The sequence below is a fragment of the Myotis myotis genome, unplaced genomic scaffold (assembly GCF_014108235.1).
Source record: "Myotis myotis isolate mMyoMyo1 unplaced genomic scaffold, mMyoMyo1.p scaffold_m19_p_32, whole genome shotgun sequence".
In the NCBI taxonomy this organism is placed as follows: domain Eukaryota; kingdom Metazoa; phylum Chordata; class Mammalia; order Chiroptera; family Vespertilionidae; genus Myotis; species Myotis myotis.
Window position 1 is genome coordinate 1,905,264 of NW_023416338.1, and position 18,854 is coordinate 1,924,117.

The 18,854-nt window shown below is 51.8% G+C and overlaps 3 protein-coding genes across 4 annotated transcripts in view; 2 read left to right on the forward strand and 1 right to left on the reverse strand.

The window, feature by feature from the left end:
- Positions 1–539: 539 nt before the first annotated feature.
- CIB3 (calcium and integrin binding family member 3) lies at positions 540–6,580 on the reverse strand. Its single transcript, XM_036302621.1, has 6 exons — positions 6,420–6,580; positions 6,174–6,208; positions 3,952–4,063; positions 2,833–2,980; positions 1,727–1,922; positions 540–561 (listed from the first exon to the last, which is right to left on the reverse strand). Exons 1-6 carry the CDS (start codon positions 6,468–6,470, stop codon positions 540–542), a joined length of 564 nt encoding a protein of 187 aa, XP_036158514.1. The 5' UTR covers positions 6,471–6,580.
- A 2,378-nt stretch (positions 6,581–8,958) lies between these two features.
- On the forward strand, positions 8,959–14,663 carry FAM32A (family with sequence similarity 32 member A). Of its 2 annotated transcripts, XM_036302616.1 has the most exons (4): positions 8,959–9,102; positions 9,225–9,366; positions 13,228–13,281; positions 13,569–14,663. In XM_036302616.1, exons 1-4 carry the CDS (start codon positions 9,029–9,031, stop codon positions 13,635–13,637), a joined length of 339 nt encoding a protein of 112 aa, XP_036158509.1. In that variant the 5' UTR covers positions 8,959–9,028; the 3' UTR covers positions 13,638–14,663. The 2 variants fall into 2 exon arrangements, with proteins under 2 accessions (XP_036158509.1, XP_036158510.1); XM_036302617.1 differs by lacking the exon at positions 13,228–13,281.
- A 2,596-nt stretch (positions 14,664–17,259) lies between these two features.
- Positions 17,260–18,854, forward strand: part of AP1M1 (adaptor related protein complex 1 subunit mu 1) — a 29,331-nt gene continuing 27,736 nt past the window's right edge. The window contains exon 1 of the mRNA XM_036302618.1: positions 17,260–17,418. Coding sequence (XP_036158511.1) covers positions 17,377–17,418 — 42 coding nt within the window. The 5' untranslated portion in view covers positions 17,260–17,376. The remainder of the gene's footprint in view (positions 17,419–18,854) is intronic.

The following is an 18,854-nucleotide window of genomic DNA, read 5'->3' on the forward strand; positions in this document are numbered from 1 at the left end:
GTGGACTCGATCCCCAATGTGGGGTGTGCAGGAGACAGCCAATCAATGATTCTCTCTCATCATTGATGGCTCTCTCTCTCTCTCTCTGAAATCAATAAAAAATATGTTAAATAAATAAATAAATAATAAACAAACAAACAAACAAGGAATTAAACCTTCAGGCCCTTTGAAGAATTCAGGGATTGAGGAAAAAGGGGACTAGGGTTCGGGGGGCCCTGGGGCGGGACAGCATGCCTCATCTGCACACCTCGTCTCTGCTCACCAACGCACAGCCACGCACCCCCAGCCTTCACAGTGGGGGAAAGATCTAGAAGTCAGACTCTTCCTTTTTCAGTCAGGGAGTTGGTAGCCCAGAGAGGGGGCAGCCACACCCAGGGTCACACAGGAAGAGCAGAGGTGAGCTCCCAGGTCTCCTCCCTCCCATCCACCAGGTTTAAGGAAGGTGTGACTCAGTGATGTGTTTATTCGCAGAGTCCAGATTCTACAGTGGGATGAGGGCCACCCTGGCCTCCTCTGGCCCGGCTCCTCCTCCGTGGTCCTCAGATGCGGATGTGGAAGGTGCTGTGTGCAGAGAGGCAAGGATCAGTGTCATCGGGCAGAGGGCCGCCCTCCTGCATCTTCCCCCCAACACTCCCGCGGGAGTCCCCCAGGCCAGCCAGTAGCCACATGGGAAGATGGGCCTCCTCCTCCTGAAGCCCTCGGCTCTCCTGACCCCTTCCCCCTGGGGTTGGGAGCAGATCTCTGAATCAGTTCACACTCAGACTGTAGGACTCTGAGTGAGTGGCTGCCCCTGTCTGGGCCTCAGTTTACTCCCCTGTGAAGTGGGGATGATAGCTGTCTCCCCTTCGTAGGGCTGCACTGAGGGCTGAGAGCAGGACACACAGAAGGTGTCCTTATTCGTGTCTCCATCTGCCAGGGGACCAGCCTTGCTTATCCAGGGCAGAGCAAGGAGGCCCTTGGTGCATGTCAAGACACCACCAATAAGAACAGCCATACCAGCAACCACAGCACAGTTATTGCACACCTACTGTGTGCCAGGCACTGCTTTAAATTTCATGGACTAACTCGGGGGCCAGCCAACTTTTTTTCTGGAAAGGGCTAGGTAGTTGAAATGTCAATGACTAAACTCTGCCTTATAACTTGAAAGCAGCCATAGACAATCTGTATACAAAAGGGCATGGCTGTGTGCCAGCAAAACTATTGAATGACCTGGAAATGTCAATTTCATGTCACTTTCGTGTGTCATGGAGTATTATTGGTCTTTGCCCCCCCCCCTCCCCCCCGCCGCAACCATTTCAAAATGCAATTTAAAAACGATTCTTAGCTCATTGGAGATACAAAAAACAGGTGGTGGGCCACCTCCTGTACTAACTCATGCAACCCTTGCGATCCACCCTGCAGTGGGGGCTCTGATTTTCCGCAGGGCTGCCAAATACAGTTGTGCAGACTGTTCACTGCAAGGTGTTCAGGCAAGTAGGGCTGAAGTCCACCCATGTTCCACTCACCCAAAGAGCTGTGACCCCGCCCCCCCACAGGAGGAGGCCTGGGGCTCCTAATTATCCCGGGCTTAAAGGTGCAGGGGCTGAGGCCAGGGAGGTTGGGAAAGTTCCCTAAGCTCACAAATGAATGAAGGAAGGAACTTTCACCAAGGGAGTCTATGAACTAGTTCCGTAAGATCCTTTCTCACACGTGGAAATGGACTGTGTGGGGTGGCAAGAAGGGTCACCTGAGGAAGTCGGGCGCCCGCAGGATCATGTTTTGGAAGTCTTCCAGGGACAGCCGCCCATCGTGGTCCCCATCGGCCTCGTCGAGCACCTTCTCGCACACCAGGCTCACCTCCTCAGCGCTCAGCTCGCCCCGCGTCAGCTTGGTCACCGTCTGCTCCAGGTCCCACATACAGATGTAGTCATCGTTGTTGAAGTCTGCACGGTAGAATGGATGGAGACACGGGGTAGGCAAACAGCAGGTGGCAGGCAGGCTAGGCCAGCAGGGGCATATCTTGTCTCCATATTACAGAGGGGGAAACTGAGGCCAGGCCCTCAGAGATACACTGGGTCTCGCTTTGAATTGGGCAGGGACAAGTTCATTCATTCGTACATTCAACAAGTACTTGTTGAGCACGTATGATGTGCCAGGTAATATGATACCTTTTTCATTCATTCATCACTCAACAAGTATTTATTGAGCACGTATTTTGTGGCAGACACTGTGGTAAATTGTCATTCATTCATTCATTCATTCATTCATTCATCCATTCAAGTATTTATTGAGTACTTAGGTACCAGGCACCATGATAACTGTTTTTCATTCATTCACTCACTCAACAAGTATTTATGTAATGCCTACTATGTGCCAGGCCCAGAAAACAGATGGTGAACTAAACAGACACTGTTTCTGCCCTGGGTCTCCTCAGAGAGAGAGTCAACAAGAAGTGAGCAGATCAATGAACAAGAAATGAAGCAGCATTATCCCATGCTAGGGGAGAAATAAAATGGGGGTTGGAGAACAACTGGGGGATGGGGGCTACTTTTGACCAAGACTTCAAGATCAGAAGGAGCCAGGAGAAAGGTGTTCTGGGCAGAGGAGAGGGCAGAGGCAAAGGCCTGGAGGCAGAAAGAGCTTGGTGTGCTGGAGAAAGAGCGAGGCCGGTGTGGCTGGAATTGAGTGAGCAAGGAGGTGAGGTCGGGAGGTATGGGGTGGGTGGAAGACAGGACCAAGTTGGGCTTTGAAGCCCTTGGGGAGACACTGTGACAGCAGGGCAGCCTCTGGCCCTGGGGTTGGTCTTGTTTCCACTCCCCACCGCACAGCCCTTACCGCCGGCCCTGCACACACCATAGATTTTGAAAGCATAATAGGCCTTGAGGTCACGGGGAGCCATTTCACTCATCACAGAAAACATGTCCAGGAAGTTGTTCAAGGTCATGTGGCCGTCCCCATCCTCGGAGAAGACCTGGGCAATCCTCAGGCGGAATGGGTTGTCCTGGGGACAGGAAGTGGGGAAGCCATCACTGATTAGGCTCTCAGGCTCCAGGTGGTCTCCCTCTCGGCACCCACCTTCTTGGGAACCTCCAAGTGCGCCCCCCCGCACCAAGACTCCCTCCCTCTCATGGTCCCTGAAAAGAACTTCAGGCACTTCCACTCTCTGCCCCTGGGGTCTGGATGGTGCTGTCCCTACTTCCAGCTACAGAGGCAGCCACATGACCCTGGTAAGGACCATCAGGGATTTCCATTCACCTGGTAGCTGTGATTGACACTGGGATAGGCATGTGACTTAGACTGGCCAACCAGAAGCTGCCCTGGGATGTTTTTTGAAAAATTGGGATGAAAGGGCCTGCTTTCTGCTGGTTGCAGAGCCGACAGGAGGAAATCTGGGCACTGGGCGTTCCCTTCACTACCTCAAGAGGAAGGGCTGATTGAGACTGAAGCCTCTCCCTGGGTGAGCTGAGAGGTGGAAGAGGATTCCTGAGCCCATCCTCAGAGACCCTGGTCCCAGCTGTACGGATGGATTTTTTGCTCATGTGATCGAATCCATTCTGTCCCTCTTGAATGAGGTTTTTGTCCCTGATGATACAAGAATCTCTCTGCACAGTCCCTCACTCCACAAGTCCCTTTTAGAGACACAAACCGAGTGTTGAATATCCAGCTGAGACGAACTTGCATGTAGCGGTTCCTACCATGAACAGACCTAATGTTCCCTGAGTCCTTGCCACCCAACAGGCCTTGTACTAAGCCCTTTACCTGCATTATCCTATCTCATCCTCCCAACAACCCAGGGTTTGAATCCCATCTATGTCATGTCCTGGCTGTGTGGCCATGAACAAGTGTCTTAAATTGTCTGTACTTCGGTCTTCTCATCCATAAAATGGGAATAATTGCAGCACTCACCTCATAGGAATGCAGCAAAGGACATCGTTACCATTTTCCCCTGCCCGCCCAGTTGCCTAAGCATACCTTCAGCTCAGGCATGGTGCCGATGAGCTCGTACGGCACCTTCACGTCAGGGCAGCTGGTGTAGTCCAGGGGGACAAGCTGGGGGGCCAGGTCCTGGTAGCGATAGAAGAGCCTGGTGTAGGGATGGAAACACCGGGAAGGGTTGGGAGATGATGGGAGGAAGAGGACTTGACCCTCCTCTCTCACTTGCAGCTGCTCACTCCATGCTGCAAGATGCTGAGTTCCTAGGAGCCATCAACCTGGCCTTCAGGCATACAGGCACCTTTATCTCCCCGGGGTCACAGCCAAGGTAGAAAGAGGGCTCTGTGGGGTTGGGGGAAGGTGGGTGGGTGGGAAGTAATCAACCAGGAACCTTGTATACATATATACAAGGCCCATGGCCACAGACAATGGGACAGTGAGCGCCTGGGGGAGGGGGCGGGGAGGGGCTGGAGGTGGTCAATGGGGGGAAAATAGGAGGCATATGTAATACTTTCAACAATAAAGAATTATTTAACCCTCTCCTCCCACACACACACAAAAGAAAGAGGGCCCTAGAGCTCAGGGAGACCTGAATGGGGAAAGCAGCCAGGGAGGAGGAAGGACTTCCTGAAGGAGGAGGCATTGGTGCTGGGCTTTGAAGCAGGAATAGGAGCTCACCACGTAGACTGGGTGGGCAGAAGGGAAAGTGCTTAAGGTCATTGCACAACAAGTATTTGGAGACTCTGAGCCAACCTATGACTCTCTGGACACCATCACATCATCGGCAAGGTCATGCCTCTAAGATCCCCATCCTCACACTTTGCTTTTCTCCCTCCATAACGAGAAGCAGGGTTCCCGCAAGGGGGCCGAGCAAAGACAAAGGCTAAAATTCAGGTTTTTGAGAGGGTGACTGAAACGCACTTTGGAAAACACCAAATGACATAGACACTGCCTAGTCGGGGGGGAGCTCTCCATGCTGATGACCTCACCTGGTGATGCCATACCTTCACTGGAGGAGCATGCTGAGCAGCAGCCTTGTAGAGACCCTCCTTGATGAGCTAGAGGTCCCCACGCTTCTAGGGACTGTCTCGGAAGGGGACAAGGAGTCCCTGGGTCAAATGACCACTAGGAACTCAAGGAGGGAGTGTCTGGGATTCAGTCATGACCACCCAGTTCCTTATTTGGGTCCCCTCAGGGAACAACTGAGTTTGGGTTTCTGTATGGACTTGAGCAAGTCCCTCTAGGCCAGTGGTTCTCAACCTTCTGGCCCTTTAAATACAGTTCCTCATGTGGTGGCCCAACCATAAAATTATTTTCGTTGCTATTTCATCACTGTAATGTTGCTACTGTTATGAATCGTCATGTAAATATCTGATATGCAGGATGGTCTTAGGCGACCCCTGTGAAAGGGTCGTTCGACCGCCAAAGGGGTCGCGATCCACAGGTTGAGAACCGCTGCTCTAATCCTCTGAGCTTCAGTTAGTCTGTCTGACAAATGAGAATCTTGGGACAGGTGACATGTCAGCCCTCAAACTCCTTGGGTCTTGGCCCATTTGCCAAGCCAGGGCCAGCCGCCCCTGTTCCAGCCTCAGTTTCCCATCAGTAATTCGATAACGATGGCCACGGTGACCCTGCGAACTGTCCTCGCCCAGACAATGGGGCTCACTCATGAAAGGTGTGCCCATCAATAATGGATGCCCTGTGCCCACATAATTGGACCCTTGGCCTCGATCACTCTGCAGCCAAACCCTGGGAAGCTTGGGTTTCACAGCTCCAAGCCCTGGGTCGGGGCCTGTGGACAATGGCACCAGGGGCCAGGCGGTGATGTGGGATGCCCAGCTATGCCTGTCGCGCTCACACGCTGGGGACTTGCAGCGGCCTCACGCACCCTCACCTTGAGGCCAACCCCAAAGCCCAGAGCTGGCTGTGGACTCTGCCTCTGGGCTCCCAGCCTCCAGTCCCAACCTCTTCCCATTGGCCTCAGGGGGGCCTTCTAACATGCTGATCTGTTTCTCCCCTGCCCACACCCTCCCCATGGCTCCCTGCCACCCTTGGGGGAAAGCCTAAGCTTGTCAGCCTAGAGGCGTGACAATATGACAAGATGTGACTTCTCAGCCTCCCTATCTCTGCCTCCATCTACTGAACATTCATTATCACTCTGCGGTGAAGCATTGAGTCTTGCCAAATTGCAAACTTCTTCCGGCAAAGACAATGTATAGAAAGTTGTGTCCAGGTCTTCCTCCCTTCATCCCCAGACTGACCTCATGATTTCCTTCCTTGTGAAGAAGGTGCAGTCCTGCGGAGAGAGATGGTGGCTTGGCCCAGACCCTACTGGGGGGCCTCCTTCCTCCTCCACCCCCACCCCCACCCCCATTCTCATTTCTGCTGATGCCACACACAGGAACCCCTGTGACTGCACACCCAGGACCAAGGGATGCTGTCCCCATCCCTCAGGCCAGGAATCCAAGGCTGACGAACCCACTGAGGGCCCCGCTCATCACTCCTACCTGATATTCTTCCAACTGCTCATGGGTGAAGACTGTTTGCTTGTTGCCCATGGTGAAGGCCACTGCCAGGAACAGGCTCCAGAAACCCCCAGTCTCCTCAATGCCACCCAGTTGCCAGGCTGCCACACACCAGTGTCTGAGAAAAATCGCCCTGCCCTGTCTGTCACCCGCCCACCCGCCCCATCACCCCCAGCCTGGGGGAGACTCAAGTTACAGCCAAGCTCTTTGGACAACAGCCTGAGTATGTCCATGGCCACCAGGGCAAGGAGAAGGGCTGTGGGAGGTCACAGAACCTCAGACCACATCTGCCACCACCGGGTGAGCCTGCGAGCAGGGGATACCTTCCAGAGACAGGCAGCGCGGTGGGGAGGTGGCAAGCATACCCCAACTCAAATACCAGTTCTCCAACCACTAGCTGTGCGGCCTCAGGCCAGTCACCTGACCTCTCTGAGCCCTATTTTATAAGGCGGAAATTACTTTAATACGTACCACATAGAATTCTGAAGATACTAGTGGTCATTATTGCAACCAAAACAGCCAAACAAGATGAATAAGCTCCAAGATCTGCTGCACAATATTGCACCGATAGTCAACATTAATGTACTATACACTTAGAAATTTCTTAAGCCTGGCTGGTGGGGCTCAGTGGTTGAGCATTGTCCCATGTACCAAGAGGTCGCTGGTTGGGTTCCAGTCAGGGCACATGTCTGGGTTTCAGGCTTGTTCCCCAGTAGGTGGCATGCAGGAGGCAGCTGATTGATGTTTCTATCTCTCCCTTCTCCCTCTCCATTCTTCTCTCTCTAAAACTCAATTAAAAAAACGTATTAAAAAATTTCTTAAGAGGATAGATCTCATGTTAAGTGTTCTTACCACAAAAAGTAAAATAAAATAACATGCAACTAGCCCTAACCGGTTTGGCTCAGTGGATGGAGCGTCGGCCTGTGGAAAAATCAATAAAAACAAAACAAAAACAAACAAACATGCAACTATCATGTGATCCAGCACGTGCACTCTTGGACAGGCCCAGATAAAGGAAAATGTATGTTCACACAAAAACCTGTAACAGCCCCAAATGGGAAACACCGATATGTCCTCTCCGCTTAAAATATAAGTTATTGCCCTGGCCGGGTTGCTCAGTGGTTAGAGTATAGCAGGCTCGATTCCCAGTCAAGGACACATGCCTCAATTACAAGTTCAATCCCTGGTCCCAGTCGGGAGGCAACCAAGTGATGTGTCTCTCTCAGGTCAATGTTTCTCTCTCTCTCTTTCACTCTCTCTTCTTTCTTTTTCCCTCCCCCCTTCCTTCCACTCTCTCTAAAAATCAATGGAAAAAATATCCTACTCCTTGGGTGAGGATTAAAAAAAAAGACTATAAGTTATCAATGGGGGCACTATTAACCCCAAATTGGGGTGGTTTGGGGTGGGAACAAGACTTTTTGCCCGCCCCCCCTTCCCTGACAAATTCTTACTCATCAGTATTTAATTTCTCTCATTAAATTAAAGTTGGTTTTTTTCTAAGGGGATGATAATGAGAAAAAAGGTTGAGAAATACTGTCTGAAAGGTATTTACACCCACTTCCAATGGGTGGTTTCATGGTGTGGTGACAACAGCAAGGATGGAACACTCAGCGTAGGTTGGATTACAGTTGTGCCTCCGTTTCCCTACCTGCGAAATAGTCTGGTTTATGTACTAAGGTGACTGTGGAAGTAAGTGAGATGATTCATATGAAGTGTTAGCTGTTGTCATAATCATCCCCATTTTATGCGGAAAGGGAAGGTCAGAGACACTGAAGACACTTGCTCTCGGGTACAAAAGCCTTGGGGGCGCCAGAGGCCAGCTCCACAGCTGGTGGGCTGGCTGGGGGAGAACTCATTTCCCCGGTGGAGTCTTTCCTGTCCCTCTCTGAGGAGCTGGTTCTGCCACGGACGGTCCCAAGTGGGAACTGGCACAGGCTGGCAGCCCGCGTCCTTCCCTTTGGGCACCCGTCCAGTTCTGGAATGCCCAAGGGCGAGCCCCGGCTGGAGAATGGGGCAGTCGCTTGCTGCCTCCTTCAGGTGGAACTGGGAAATGCAAGCACCGAGACGGTCCCGAGTCGTCTACTAGTGTATTAGGGAATGCTCCCCCCGCCCCCTTCATCCTTCCCGTCCCCCCATCCCCATCCTCAACAATTTGGGCAACAGTAGTACAAACTAAGATTCACATTACCCATTGAACCCTCAAAATACGGCAACAAAAGAAAACGACATCCAAATGTACGCAAAACACTCAAAAAGACGAGGGGTTTTAAGAAATGGAATTTGTCAAATTGGCTTCACTGGGAGGGAGGGGGGAGCAAGAACAGAGAAACCAGAGTGTGTGCCACAGCCGGAAGTGTGTCAAAACCGGAAGTGTGTGCCACAGCCGGAAGTGTGTGCCAAAGCCGGAAGTGTGTCGGAGGAGGCGGTAGAGCCGGACTCTCCGCCCCGCCCACAGACCCAGAAGTGTACCAAAGGCGCATGAGCAGCGCCTAGCTCAGCCAATGAGGACGAAGTGAGGCGGGATTTCGCCCGGATATAATGTTCCTAAACAGGAAGTGTGGCAGTTTACTCCCGAACTGCGGGCGGGCGCCATGGCGGCCTACGAGCAGGTCCAAAAGGGGCCCTTGAAGCTGAAAGGCGTCGCAGAGCTCGGCGTGACCAAGCGGTGAGTCCCATGAGCCGGCGGGAACCCCCATCTTCTGCCCTTAAGCCACTTTCCGACACCTCGGCCTCTTGCTCTCTGATCCGATCTCACCCCATACCCCTCCCCCCCGCCTCCCCTTTCAGGAAGAAGAAAAAGAAAGACAAAGACAAGGCGAAACTCCTGGAAGCCATGGGAACGAGCAAGAAGAACGAGGAGGAGAAGCGGCGCGGCCTGGACAAGCGGACCCCGGCCCAGGCGGCCTTCGAGAAGATGCAGGAAAAGCGGGTGAGGCGGGTGGTCAGGCCGGGGATGCCCCGCACCGTGGGCACGCGTCTCCCGGAGCCGATGCCTAGGACGGGCCGGGAGACTCGAAACCCGGACGCTTGAGGGATGGCGAGCGGCCAGGGAGGACCTTGATTCCGGGGAGAAGATGCTGTGTGAGGGGAAGAGCTCACTGCCTGGGAAGCCCCTCGGGCTGAGTGCAGGCAGAAGGTAGAGCTGCAGGTGGCGTGGAAAGGAGCGGGAGCCAGAGACCCGAGTTTGAATCCCAGTGCCGTCTCTCATTCGTCCCGTGACACTGGGCCAGTAACTCGTCTTCTCCCCGTGCCTCGTTTTTCTAATCTGTAGGATCAGGATAGACCCCCTTTCTTAAGAAGTATGGGACCTTTGAAATGCAAGTATATTGCATTTGTCATTAGGTCTGGTATAAAGTCAGTGCTCATTGGTGTTAGCTGTTGATATTAAATGGTCATGCTCCCTGCTGTAAGTCACCACAGTCAGTTTCCATGACAACATTGTTGGCAGATTCAAATGTCTGTTGTTTATTTTAATACAGAGGTTCTCAACCTGTGGGTCGCGACCCCTTTGGGGGTCGAACGACCCTTTCACAGGGGTCGCCTAAGATCATCGGAAAACACATATATAATTACATATTGTTTTTGTGATTAATCACTATGCTTTAATTTAAATGTATGTTTAACACATTGCTTTAATTACGTTCAATTTGTAACAATGAAAATACATCCTGCATATCACATATTTACATGACGATTCATAACAGTATCAAAATTACAGTTATGAAGTAGCCATGAAAATAATTTTATGGCTGGGGGTCACCACAACATGAGGAACTGTATTAAAGGGTCACGGCATTAGGAAGGTTGAGAACCACTGTTTTAATATTAAACACTTAATAAATGTGTGCAACAGGGGATAGGAGGGATCAGCCTTAAATAGATAAGCTTGGCCTTTATGCTGCGGGGAGGGGAATAATAGGTCTAGGTCAGTGGTTCTCAACTGAGGGCCATTTTGCACCCCTCCCCCCGCCCAACATACATCCCCAGGAAGTCAATTGGCAATATTTGGAGACATTTTTGTTCGTCATAATTCAGGCTGGGTGCTCCTGGCATTTAGTGGGGTGGAAGCCAGGGATGCTGCCGACATCCTACAGTGCTTGAGACAGGAAAGACTGATCTGGCCCAAAATGTCAGTAGTGCTCAGGCTGAGAAACTAACCGTGGTCTGGGTGATTTGGTCCAGTGACATTAGGGAAAAGTTTACTCTTTGCTCCTAGGCCTAATTCAGTCATTAAAAAAAAAAAAAGATGCACTGCACTAGCTTTGGCAAGACATACCTGGGTTCTACTCTGTCTCGACGATTTGTTGGTGGTGTAACACTAGACAATTTGGCCAATCCCCCACATCTCAGTTTCTTCATCTGTAAAGTGGGGTTGAAGTCCCTACCTCATTGGTTTGGTGAGAATTTTAACAAGTGAATGCACTTAAGTCCCTGCCTAAGGTTATAGTCAGAGGCAGGGCTGGGATGTTACTCCTAGAGCAGGGGTGGGGTAGGGAGAGGCTAATGTAACCTGCAAGGTCAGGCAGTAACAGTGGAAGGTATCGGGTTTGGGGTAGATTTTGAATGAAGAACAGGATCAACTGATGGATTGGCTGTGGGCTAGGAAAGGAGAATCAAGGCTGACCAAGATTTTTTCAGGAGAAGCAAGGTAAATGAAGGTCCTGGTTACTGAAATAGGAAGGATTGCAGGTAAAATAGGTTTCTAAAGAAAGGTATTAAGACCTTGGTTTTAGAAAAGTCAAATTTGAGGTGACTGTTAGAAATCCAAGTGGAGAATTATTGTGGACAGTTTGACACCTGAATCTGCAGTTTGGGCAAGAGGTGGGCCCCAGATAGATGTTGGAAATTGAAGAGAGACAGTGTCTGAGAAGAGGTGTAAGGTCTGGCCTCTGGTGATTAGAGGGTGGCAGGGAAGAAATTGCAAAGGGACATGGGAAGGAGGAATAGCAGGAGAGTGTATTTGAGAGCTGAGCTGAGAAAGTGTTTCAACGAGGAGGAAGTGATCAGTTGTGTCTTATGCTGCCAAGAGGTCTTGTGGGGTGAGCACCGAGAGCCCTTAGTTGGCATTTAGAATGAGAGGGAAGAAAGACCGATCAAATATTGTCAACTATATTGAAAAATAAGTTTAAAAAGAAAGGCGGATTAGAGTGGATCCAAGAGAAGGTGGGGAAAGGCAGAGGGGGGAATAGAAATGGCTCTTGGGAGATTTACTGTTAAGGGGAACAGAAAAATGGGCCTGTTGTTGGCATTTAAACCCAGAAGTACTGTTGTCAGTTTTGTTTGACCCAGGAGAGAGAGGTGAGGTGGATGAGAGAGAAAGGAGGTGTGGGCAAAGCTAGGCACAGTTGGGCAGTGCAGATTCCCTGTGTTTGGTGGAAGGTGTTTGATTGGGCACAGGGAGCAAGAAGGCTGGACCGCTCCTGGCTCCTGGGTGCAGGGCCCTTGGGGTGAGCCACTGCCTATGGGAAGGGGTCAGGGCTTGATATCTTCAGGCCCATCACCCGCTGTACACTCTGGTCCTTATTTTCTCTGTGTGAAATGGAGATGGTGACAGCTCCCAAGGCACCCTGTGAACTTGGTGCCTGGAGTTGGGAGAGAGAAGGCAGAGCCCCGCCAAGGGCCTGGCATTGGTGACAGCTGCTCAAGTCAGTTCGGCTTCTTGTGAGGACACATGGGTCTCACGTGGGCTCACAGCAGTAGGAAGAGAGGCAGGGATGGACAGGGCAGACAATTCAAAGGGAGAGTCATTCACTTGGGAGCTGACAAGGCAGAGGGAGATGACGCAGCAAATGAAAACAGGAGGGACAGGGAGCAACAGCCAGGTGGCAGCTGACAGTAATATCTCCTGGGTCTGTGGATCGACTGGGCTCATCTAGGTGGTTCTGCTGACCTTGCTTAGCGTTTGGTGCAGTCAGACGGCAGCTGGGGCTTTGCCATCACATGTCCAGTGCCTCAGTGCTCCTTCCGTGGCCTCTCTCCCCACATGTCATTTCACCTGCCAGGTCCTTTCTTTCCAGTGAGGTCATCAGACTTCCTGTGGGATTGCTGGTTCCCAAGGGCACAAAGCAAAAGATGTTGGGTCTTCTTATGGCTTCTGGCTCGTCCTGACTCTACGTTCTGTTAAATAAACTGAGTCATGGGGCCAGTCCAGAGTCAGTGTAGTCAGACAACTGCACAAGACCAGGAATACCAGGCAGCAGTTTCTGGATGCATGAGGAGGGGTGGGCCACCAATGTGAGTTGGCCACGGTCACCTAGTTAGTACGTGTAGTGTCAGGTGCAGCCCCAGCTCTCTCTGGCTCTGCATCCCACACTCTTACCAGGTACCACTGGGTGTTGGGAATGAATGCTGAGCCAGGCCATGGTTGTGCTGGATGCATAAGCTAGAATCACTCATGAAGGTCATCTGTAGCCCTCCTGGCACTGTGAACATTAGATGGATTCTGTCACTCAGGCCTACTATGTGTCAGGCCCTTTGCTCATTTCTCATCCTTCCTCAAACCCCATCTGGGACTTTCTTTTTCTGAAAAAATGGGAATTCTGCCAATTGCCCAAGGAAGCACTTGTACAGCTCCCAGGAGTAGTCGTGCTAGTACATTTCCTGCCACTCATGACCTGAGTTTCTAGTGGGATGTGTTGTAGCCAGGGGTCCCTGTCAGACCAGCCTGAGTGGATCTGAGGGACCTGAGACCTCCAGCTGTTGTAGGTGTGAGAGCCAGGCCAGCTGGGGCTCCAATCTTCCACCCTGTGCTAGCCTGTGCTATGTCTCACCTGCATTCTCTCCTCTTCAGCAAATGGAAAGGATCCTGAAGAAAGCCTCCAAAACCCACAAGCAAAGAGTGGAGGTAAGTCATGTGTCCACTGGGGGAGGCTGAGTCCTGTAGGTCCCAACGGGGCCCAGAGGCTTGGAGCCAGGCAGAGGAGTCAGTGGGGGGCGGGTTTACCCAACTTGCCTGGGGTCATTGAAGGGAGAGGCTAGGGTTCCGGCGGCTATAACGCCTGGCAGGCTGGCTTTAAGAGCAGGGGGCTCACTGAGGGGAGACAGGATAAAGTGGGGGTGGATGGTGGCATGTGTCCCTAGTAACCCTGCTGGGTGCTGTGATGACATGGCCTTTTTCCTCCGCTTCCCCAGGACTTCAACAGACACCTGGATACACTCACAGAGCACTATGACATTCCCAAAGTCAGCTGGACGAAGTAGCCTTCCCACCCAGAGTATGGGTGGCACCGAGGGGAACAGCAGGCCAGGTTGGGGTTATGTGTGGTGCCTGTGGTATTTTCTAGAAATACTCTACACACACCCTGGGTCTTCTGCTGAGACAGTGCTTTTCAAAGCAGTGTGCCCTCATTCTGGAACTTGATTAAAGTAAGACTATCCTTTTACGCTATTTTAGTTTCTCAATAGCACATTGACGATGAAGCTTTTTAGTTCGGACTGGAAATTATTGAGAGTTTATTCAGAGGTTAAGTGGAAGTGTTTTTACACCCAAGTTGCATCTAACTCATGCTGACAGTCCACCAGCTGTCTCTGCCTGGAGGAAACTGCCCCCAGAGGAGAAGGAGCTGCAGGTGCAGACCCTCACGGGGCCCTGCATGTGCTGCCCTTCCACGTTTCCTCTAGCTGGGGCTTATGCGGTTCCATCCAGGGCCTGGGGAGGCCATTCGCCTGTGGCCTGCAGACTGCCTCAGCCCAGCTGGCCAGGGAGAATAACCGCCCAAGGCAAGGATGGAATGAACGCCTTGCCCCTTTCTGAGCTGAACTAGTGGCTGGCATGCAGCCTGTTGCCCCAATATTCCTATTCCAGACATGTCAGGTGGGTGTTGCCATGGTAGACATTGCCAGTCAAGTACCACGTTCTTTGTCATGGAACCCAGACACTGCCTCCTGCCTCACTACCTTCACCGCTGAGCTCCAGGCACAGTGTTTGTTCAGAGTTGGCACATTCATGCAATCTGTTTGGCATTCCCGGCCTAAGGACGCCTCAGGGTAATGGGACCAGGGGAGGACCCAGGTTCTAGTGCTGCAGAGCCAGTGACTTTGAGGGCCTGATGGTCCCCCCCCCCCCCCCCGCATGAGGATCGGACTGCATATGCTACTGGAAGAATATGGTCTCTATTGACATACAGCTGAAAAAACAACAGATTCAGAAGAAAAAAATATAAGTGTTGGGTTTGGGGCTGTCATATGTGAACTGCACAATAAAGCAAAACCAGTTATTAAATATAAGCCTGAGTGTTTTAATTGTAAGTTGTTTATCACTACAAACTCTGTCTTGGATTTATTGCACACACAGGATGTGTGCTGCCAAAATATCTGCCCTCAGTTTGGATAAAATTAGATGATGTGTTCTCACCTGTGGCTCACAACCCACCAAAGAGAAGTTACGGTCTTACCACTGGCTCTATTGGGCAGCCTCCCATATTACCTGTTGGAAAGGCACTTGCAGATATTTTTTTATCCACGAGCCATTGGTTGGAGTCTGAGCATGTTGTGCTGTGAAAAGTCAGAATGTGGAAGATAAACATTCCAATTCTCCCTGCCTAACAAACTGCTCCAAAAATGAGTGGCTTAAGGTTTTAAGGATTTCTCCCGATTTGTTGATAGGTTGAGCTCAGCTGGGTGGTTCTTCTCCATGTGGTATAGTTTAGTTCCCTCGTATAACTGTGTTGACTTGGCCTGGAGCCAGAAAGTCCAAGGTGGCATCTTGTCCTCGAGGTTTCTCTCCATGTAGGCCATTTCATTGGACAACAAAAGTCATGTCACCCAATTTAGGAGGGAACTAAAAGGCCTGAACACCAGGAGACAGGGTTTATTTGTGGCCATCACTTACAGTTTTTAACAGTGGCTCTCAAATTCTGCTGAAGGTTAAACATTAAAAACCACTGATACTTCCTGGGATGGAGATCTGTCAGATTTTCCAGAGCTCCCCAAGTGACCCTAACATACAGCAAATTTTGAAAAACCCTGATTTACCACAATATTTTTTTAAAATGTATTTTTAGTGATTTCAGAGGAAGGGAGAGGGAGAGAGAGAAAGATAGAAACATCAATGATGAGAATAATTGATTGGCTGCCTCCTGCACGTCCCCTACTAGGGATTGAGCCCACAACCCGGGCATGTGCCCTAGACCAGAATCGAACCTAGGACCTTTCAGTCTGCAGGCCAACGCTCTATCCACTGAGCTAAATCTGCTAGGGTCCACAATATTTTTTTTTTTTTCAGAGATGTTGCAGAGGTGAAATCTGGCTTATATATTTAAATATAAATGCCAGAGATGAAATTAAGATGAGTCAAGTTCCTCCACATAAGGAGAAAAAGTTACAAGTAATTTATGTGAAGAATGTTTCTTATAAGAAAACTAGAGCCCCGGTGAAAATTTGTGCACTTGGGAGGTGGCGGGGGGGGGGGCGGGGGGGGTCCCTCAGCCCAGCCTGCGCCCTCCCAGTCTGGGAGCCCTTGGGGGATGTCCAACTAATGGCTTAGGCCTGCTTCTCATCCTTAGCTCTGCTGCAGAGGTAGGAGAGGCTACCCCAACCGCTGCTGCACTCGCCAGCCATGAGCCCAGCTTCTGGCCCACTGACCACCAGAGGGCAACTCCTGTGTTGAGTGTCTGCCCCCTGGTGGTCAGTGCCTGTTATAGCAACCGGTCATTCAGCGGTTTGGTCGATTTGCATATTAGCCTTTTATTATATAGGATGGGCTGCTTTGTGCAATAATGCTTCCTGACCAGGATTTACTTAGCAGTGCTCTAATATTCCAATGTTCTCTGGATTTTCCTGCATTTATATCTCTATCCTTAGCAGAGGATATACACTATTGCAAAAGCCATCTTTCAAAACCCAGATGGAGATGGGAGGAGCAATCAAAAGTGAGGGGCAGGCACCCTGGTTGGGTGTTCAGTTGGTTGGATCGTTGACCCGTGACCAAAAGGTGGGTTTGAGTCCCAGCTAGGGCACATACCGAGGTTGCAGGTTGGATCCCTAGGTCAGGGCACCTACGGGGGGCAACCGATCAATGTTTCTCACATCTATGTGTCTCTCTCCCTTCCTCTCTAAAAAATCAGTAAAAACATATCCTCAGGTGAAGATTAAAAAAACGAGAGGCAGGCAGTGCAAGTAAATCTTTCTGATACTGCAGGATTGGGATCCCCAAGGCATTATGATGGTCCGTTGGCACAGAATGCAGGCATTTTTCCACAGCCCAAATGTTCATAAAAGCAAATGAGATACAATTCAATTGACTAATCAGGGGTCACAATTTGCATTACCCATCAGTGGCCACTAACTACGGAAATAAAAACGTGCTGTTCGCCCAGGTGCAATGGGGCGTGGTTTTCAGATCATTCCAGGCAATAAAGAGACATGCTTGTTCACTGACTAATGCTGACACTAACAGGTGTCAGGTAGTGACTGTTGGTTAGGCTTGATAGCTATTCAGGGTTTGTTTGCCCTCTTTCCAAGTAATCACCACCTCCCCATTAAAGCGTATCACAATTGGTGACTGCATATTTATTTGTTTCCTAGACTCCCCCACCAGAATAGGGGTTCCATAGGGCTGGGCCCCAGGTGGATCCATCAGGGGGATCTCTCACCTAACAGCCCACAGGATGGAGATTCCCGTGGCCAAGTCTTCCACAGCAGCTGTGCCCGCATCAGTTGGCTCCGCCCGGCCCCGCCAATCTAGATGTTACTTCCGGGACGCTTTAGGTGGGAGCGTGAAATAAGGTCTCCTCGGGCGTACGGCGCCTGCACATACTGCGCCTTGCGCCTGTGCGTTCCTGGAAGCTCCGCCCCCTACCGGACATAACGGTCCGCGCGCGACTCCCTGGACCGGAAGTGGAGTCGAACCGTCGCAGGGTGTGCCTGGCTCTACTCAACGCCCGGCAGTTCTTGCCCTCGCCGCCGCCCTCGGCCACTGCCGAGGCTTCCCGCAACCGCCATGTCCGCCAGTGCCGTCTACGTGTTGGACTTGAAGGGCAAGGTACGGAGGGCTCCCCACCCTCCCTGTTGCCAAGCAACCGGCGAGTTCCTCGCCCCTGGGGACCCACCCTGTTATGGGTTATGGGCCAGTGGGACCCACCCTGGCCCTAAGCAAAGAAACCAGTAGGTCTCACCCTGTTGCTAAGTAACCCATCTGCCCGACGCTGCTTCCCTGTGGGCGGGGGCCCAGGCCTCGGTGCGGGCCGCGGGGAGGGTGAGCCGCCGGCGGCTTCCGAGCCAGGCCTAGAGCCCAACAGCTGCGCGCGACCCGGGGCCGGAGGTGGGGAGGCGTGTCGCGACCGGGGTGCCCGCGGGTCAGTCCCGCCCTCTCGGCGTGCGGCAGCTTCTGTTTATCCGGCCGTTTCTCTGTGCTAGTCTCTGTAGGAATTTTTTAACGTTCGTTGCGACATGCAGTTACAAGGGTGAGGTGAAGTGGGTGGTGGGGGAGCCCTTCCACAGACGGGAGAAACGGAGGCACGGAGATGTTGCACAAACCCACCTCGGTCACACTGGTCACAGGAAGTGGCGGGTGTAGGAGTTGAACCCGGAGCCGTCTGTTCATTCAGCGGACGATTGGAGGAGCACCTCCTAGGTGCCGGGCAGGGCGCTAAGCCTTGGGCTGCCTTGAGTGAGCACCGTCAGAATCAGGTGCTGCCCTTCTGGAGCTCACAGTCTGGGGGAGAGGGACACTGATCTCAAAAAGCACAAGTAAATGGAAATTGCAGTAGTGCCGCAGTGAGGAGGTGATAGGGGGGCTCAACCCGGGCTGGGGTGAGGGAGGGCTTCCTGGAGGGGATGACGAATCCGGCTGAAACCTGGAGGAGCTGGACATAGCTAGGACCCAGGTGCCTTTCCGGGGGAGGGGGGGGGGTCTGAAAAAGCTGCTTAAAGGGGGGCTCTCGAATCCTTTCAGAAGTGGTCTGTTCCCTTCCCCCTAGTCCATCCTGCTAATGGAAAGCAAGCATCTGGCCTCTTGCATCTGGGAGCAACAAGAACAGGTCCAGCAACATTAAACTTTAAGCCCCACATGGATCAGTGAGAGAACTGGGTGTGGGTGTCCAGCCTAGGTGGAGCAGGCAGGAGTTAGCTCAGAAGCAGGGGAAGTGAAGTTGAAGTGGCTGCTGCTTCCTGCCCCGCTCCTCACCCCAGCACTTCCCCAGAGCTCCTTGGGTAGGTTGCCTGCCTTGGATGCTACCCAGAGTCAACAGCCAGTGATTCCCAGTGTGGGACTTCCTTCCCCAGCCTTGTTAGAGGCAAGGGGAGACACGGGCACGCCAAGGCTGGCTGGATGTTGGTGGGTTTCTAAGTCCCAGTAGCATATGTTCTTGCTTCCACCTTGGCCCCATGTCCCCAGAGGTCCCCCAGGCTGCCTGTCGCAGCCCACTTGTTCCTTCAGCAAACATGTCAGCAGTACCTAACATGCACCAGGCCCTGTGC

Bases quoted from the DNA above. Each gene is read 5' to 3' on its own strand.
- CIB3 (XM_036302621.1), bottom strand. From the start codon at position 6,470: ATGGGCAACAAGCAAACAGTCTTCACCCATGAGCAGTTGGAAGAATAT. The intron at 2,981-3,951 runs GTATGCTTAGGC...TCCTGTCCCCAG, and splicing joins GCACCATGCCTGAGCTGAAG to GACAACCCATTCCGCCTGAG. The intron at 562-1,726 runs GTGACCCTTCTT...CTCTGCACACAG, and splicing joins CGGGCGCCCGACTTCCTCAG to CACCTTCCACATCCGCATCT.
- FAM32A (XM_036302616.1), top strand. From the start codon at position 9,029: ATGGCGGCCTACGAGCAGGTCCAAAAGGGGCCCTTGAAGCTGAAAGGC. The intron at 9,367-13,227 runs GTGAGGCGGGTG...TCTCCTCTTCAG, and splicing joins AGAAGATGCAGGAAAAGCGG to CAAATGGAAAGGATCCTGAA. The intron at 13,282-13,568 runs GTAAGTCATGTG...CCGCTTCCCCAG, and splicing joins CCCACAAGCAAAGAGTGGAG to GACTTCAACAGACACCTGGA.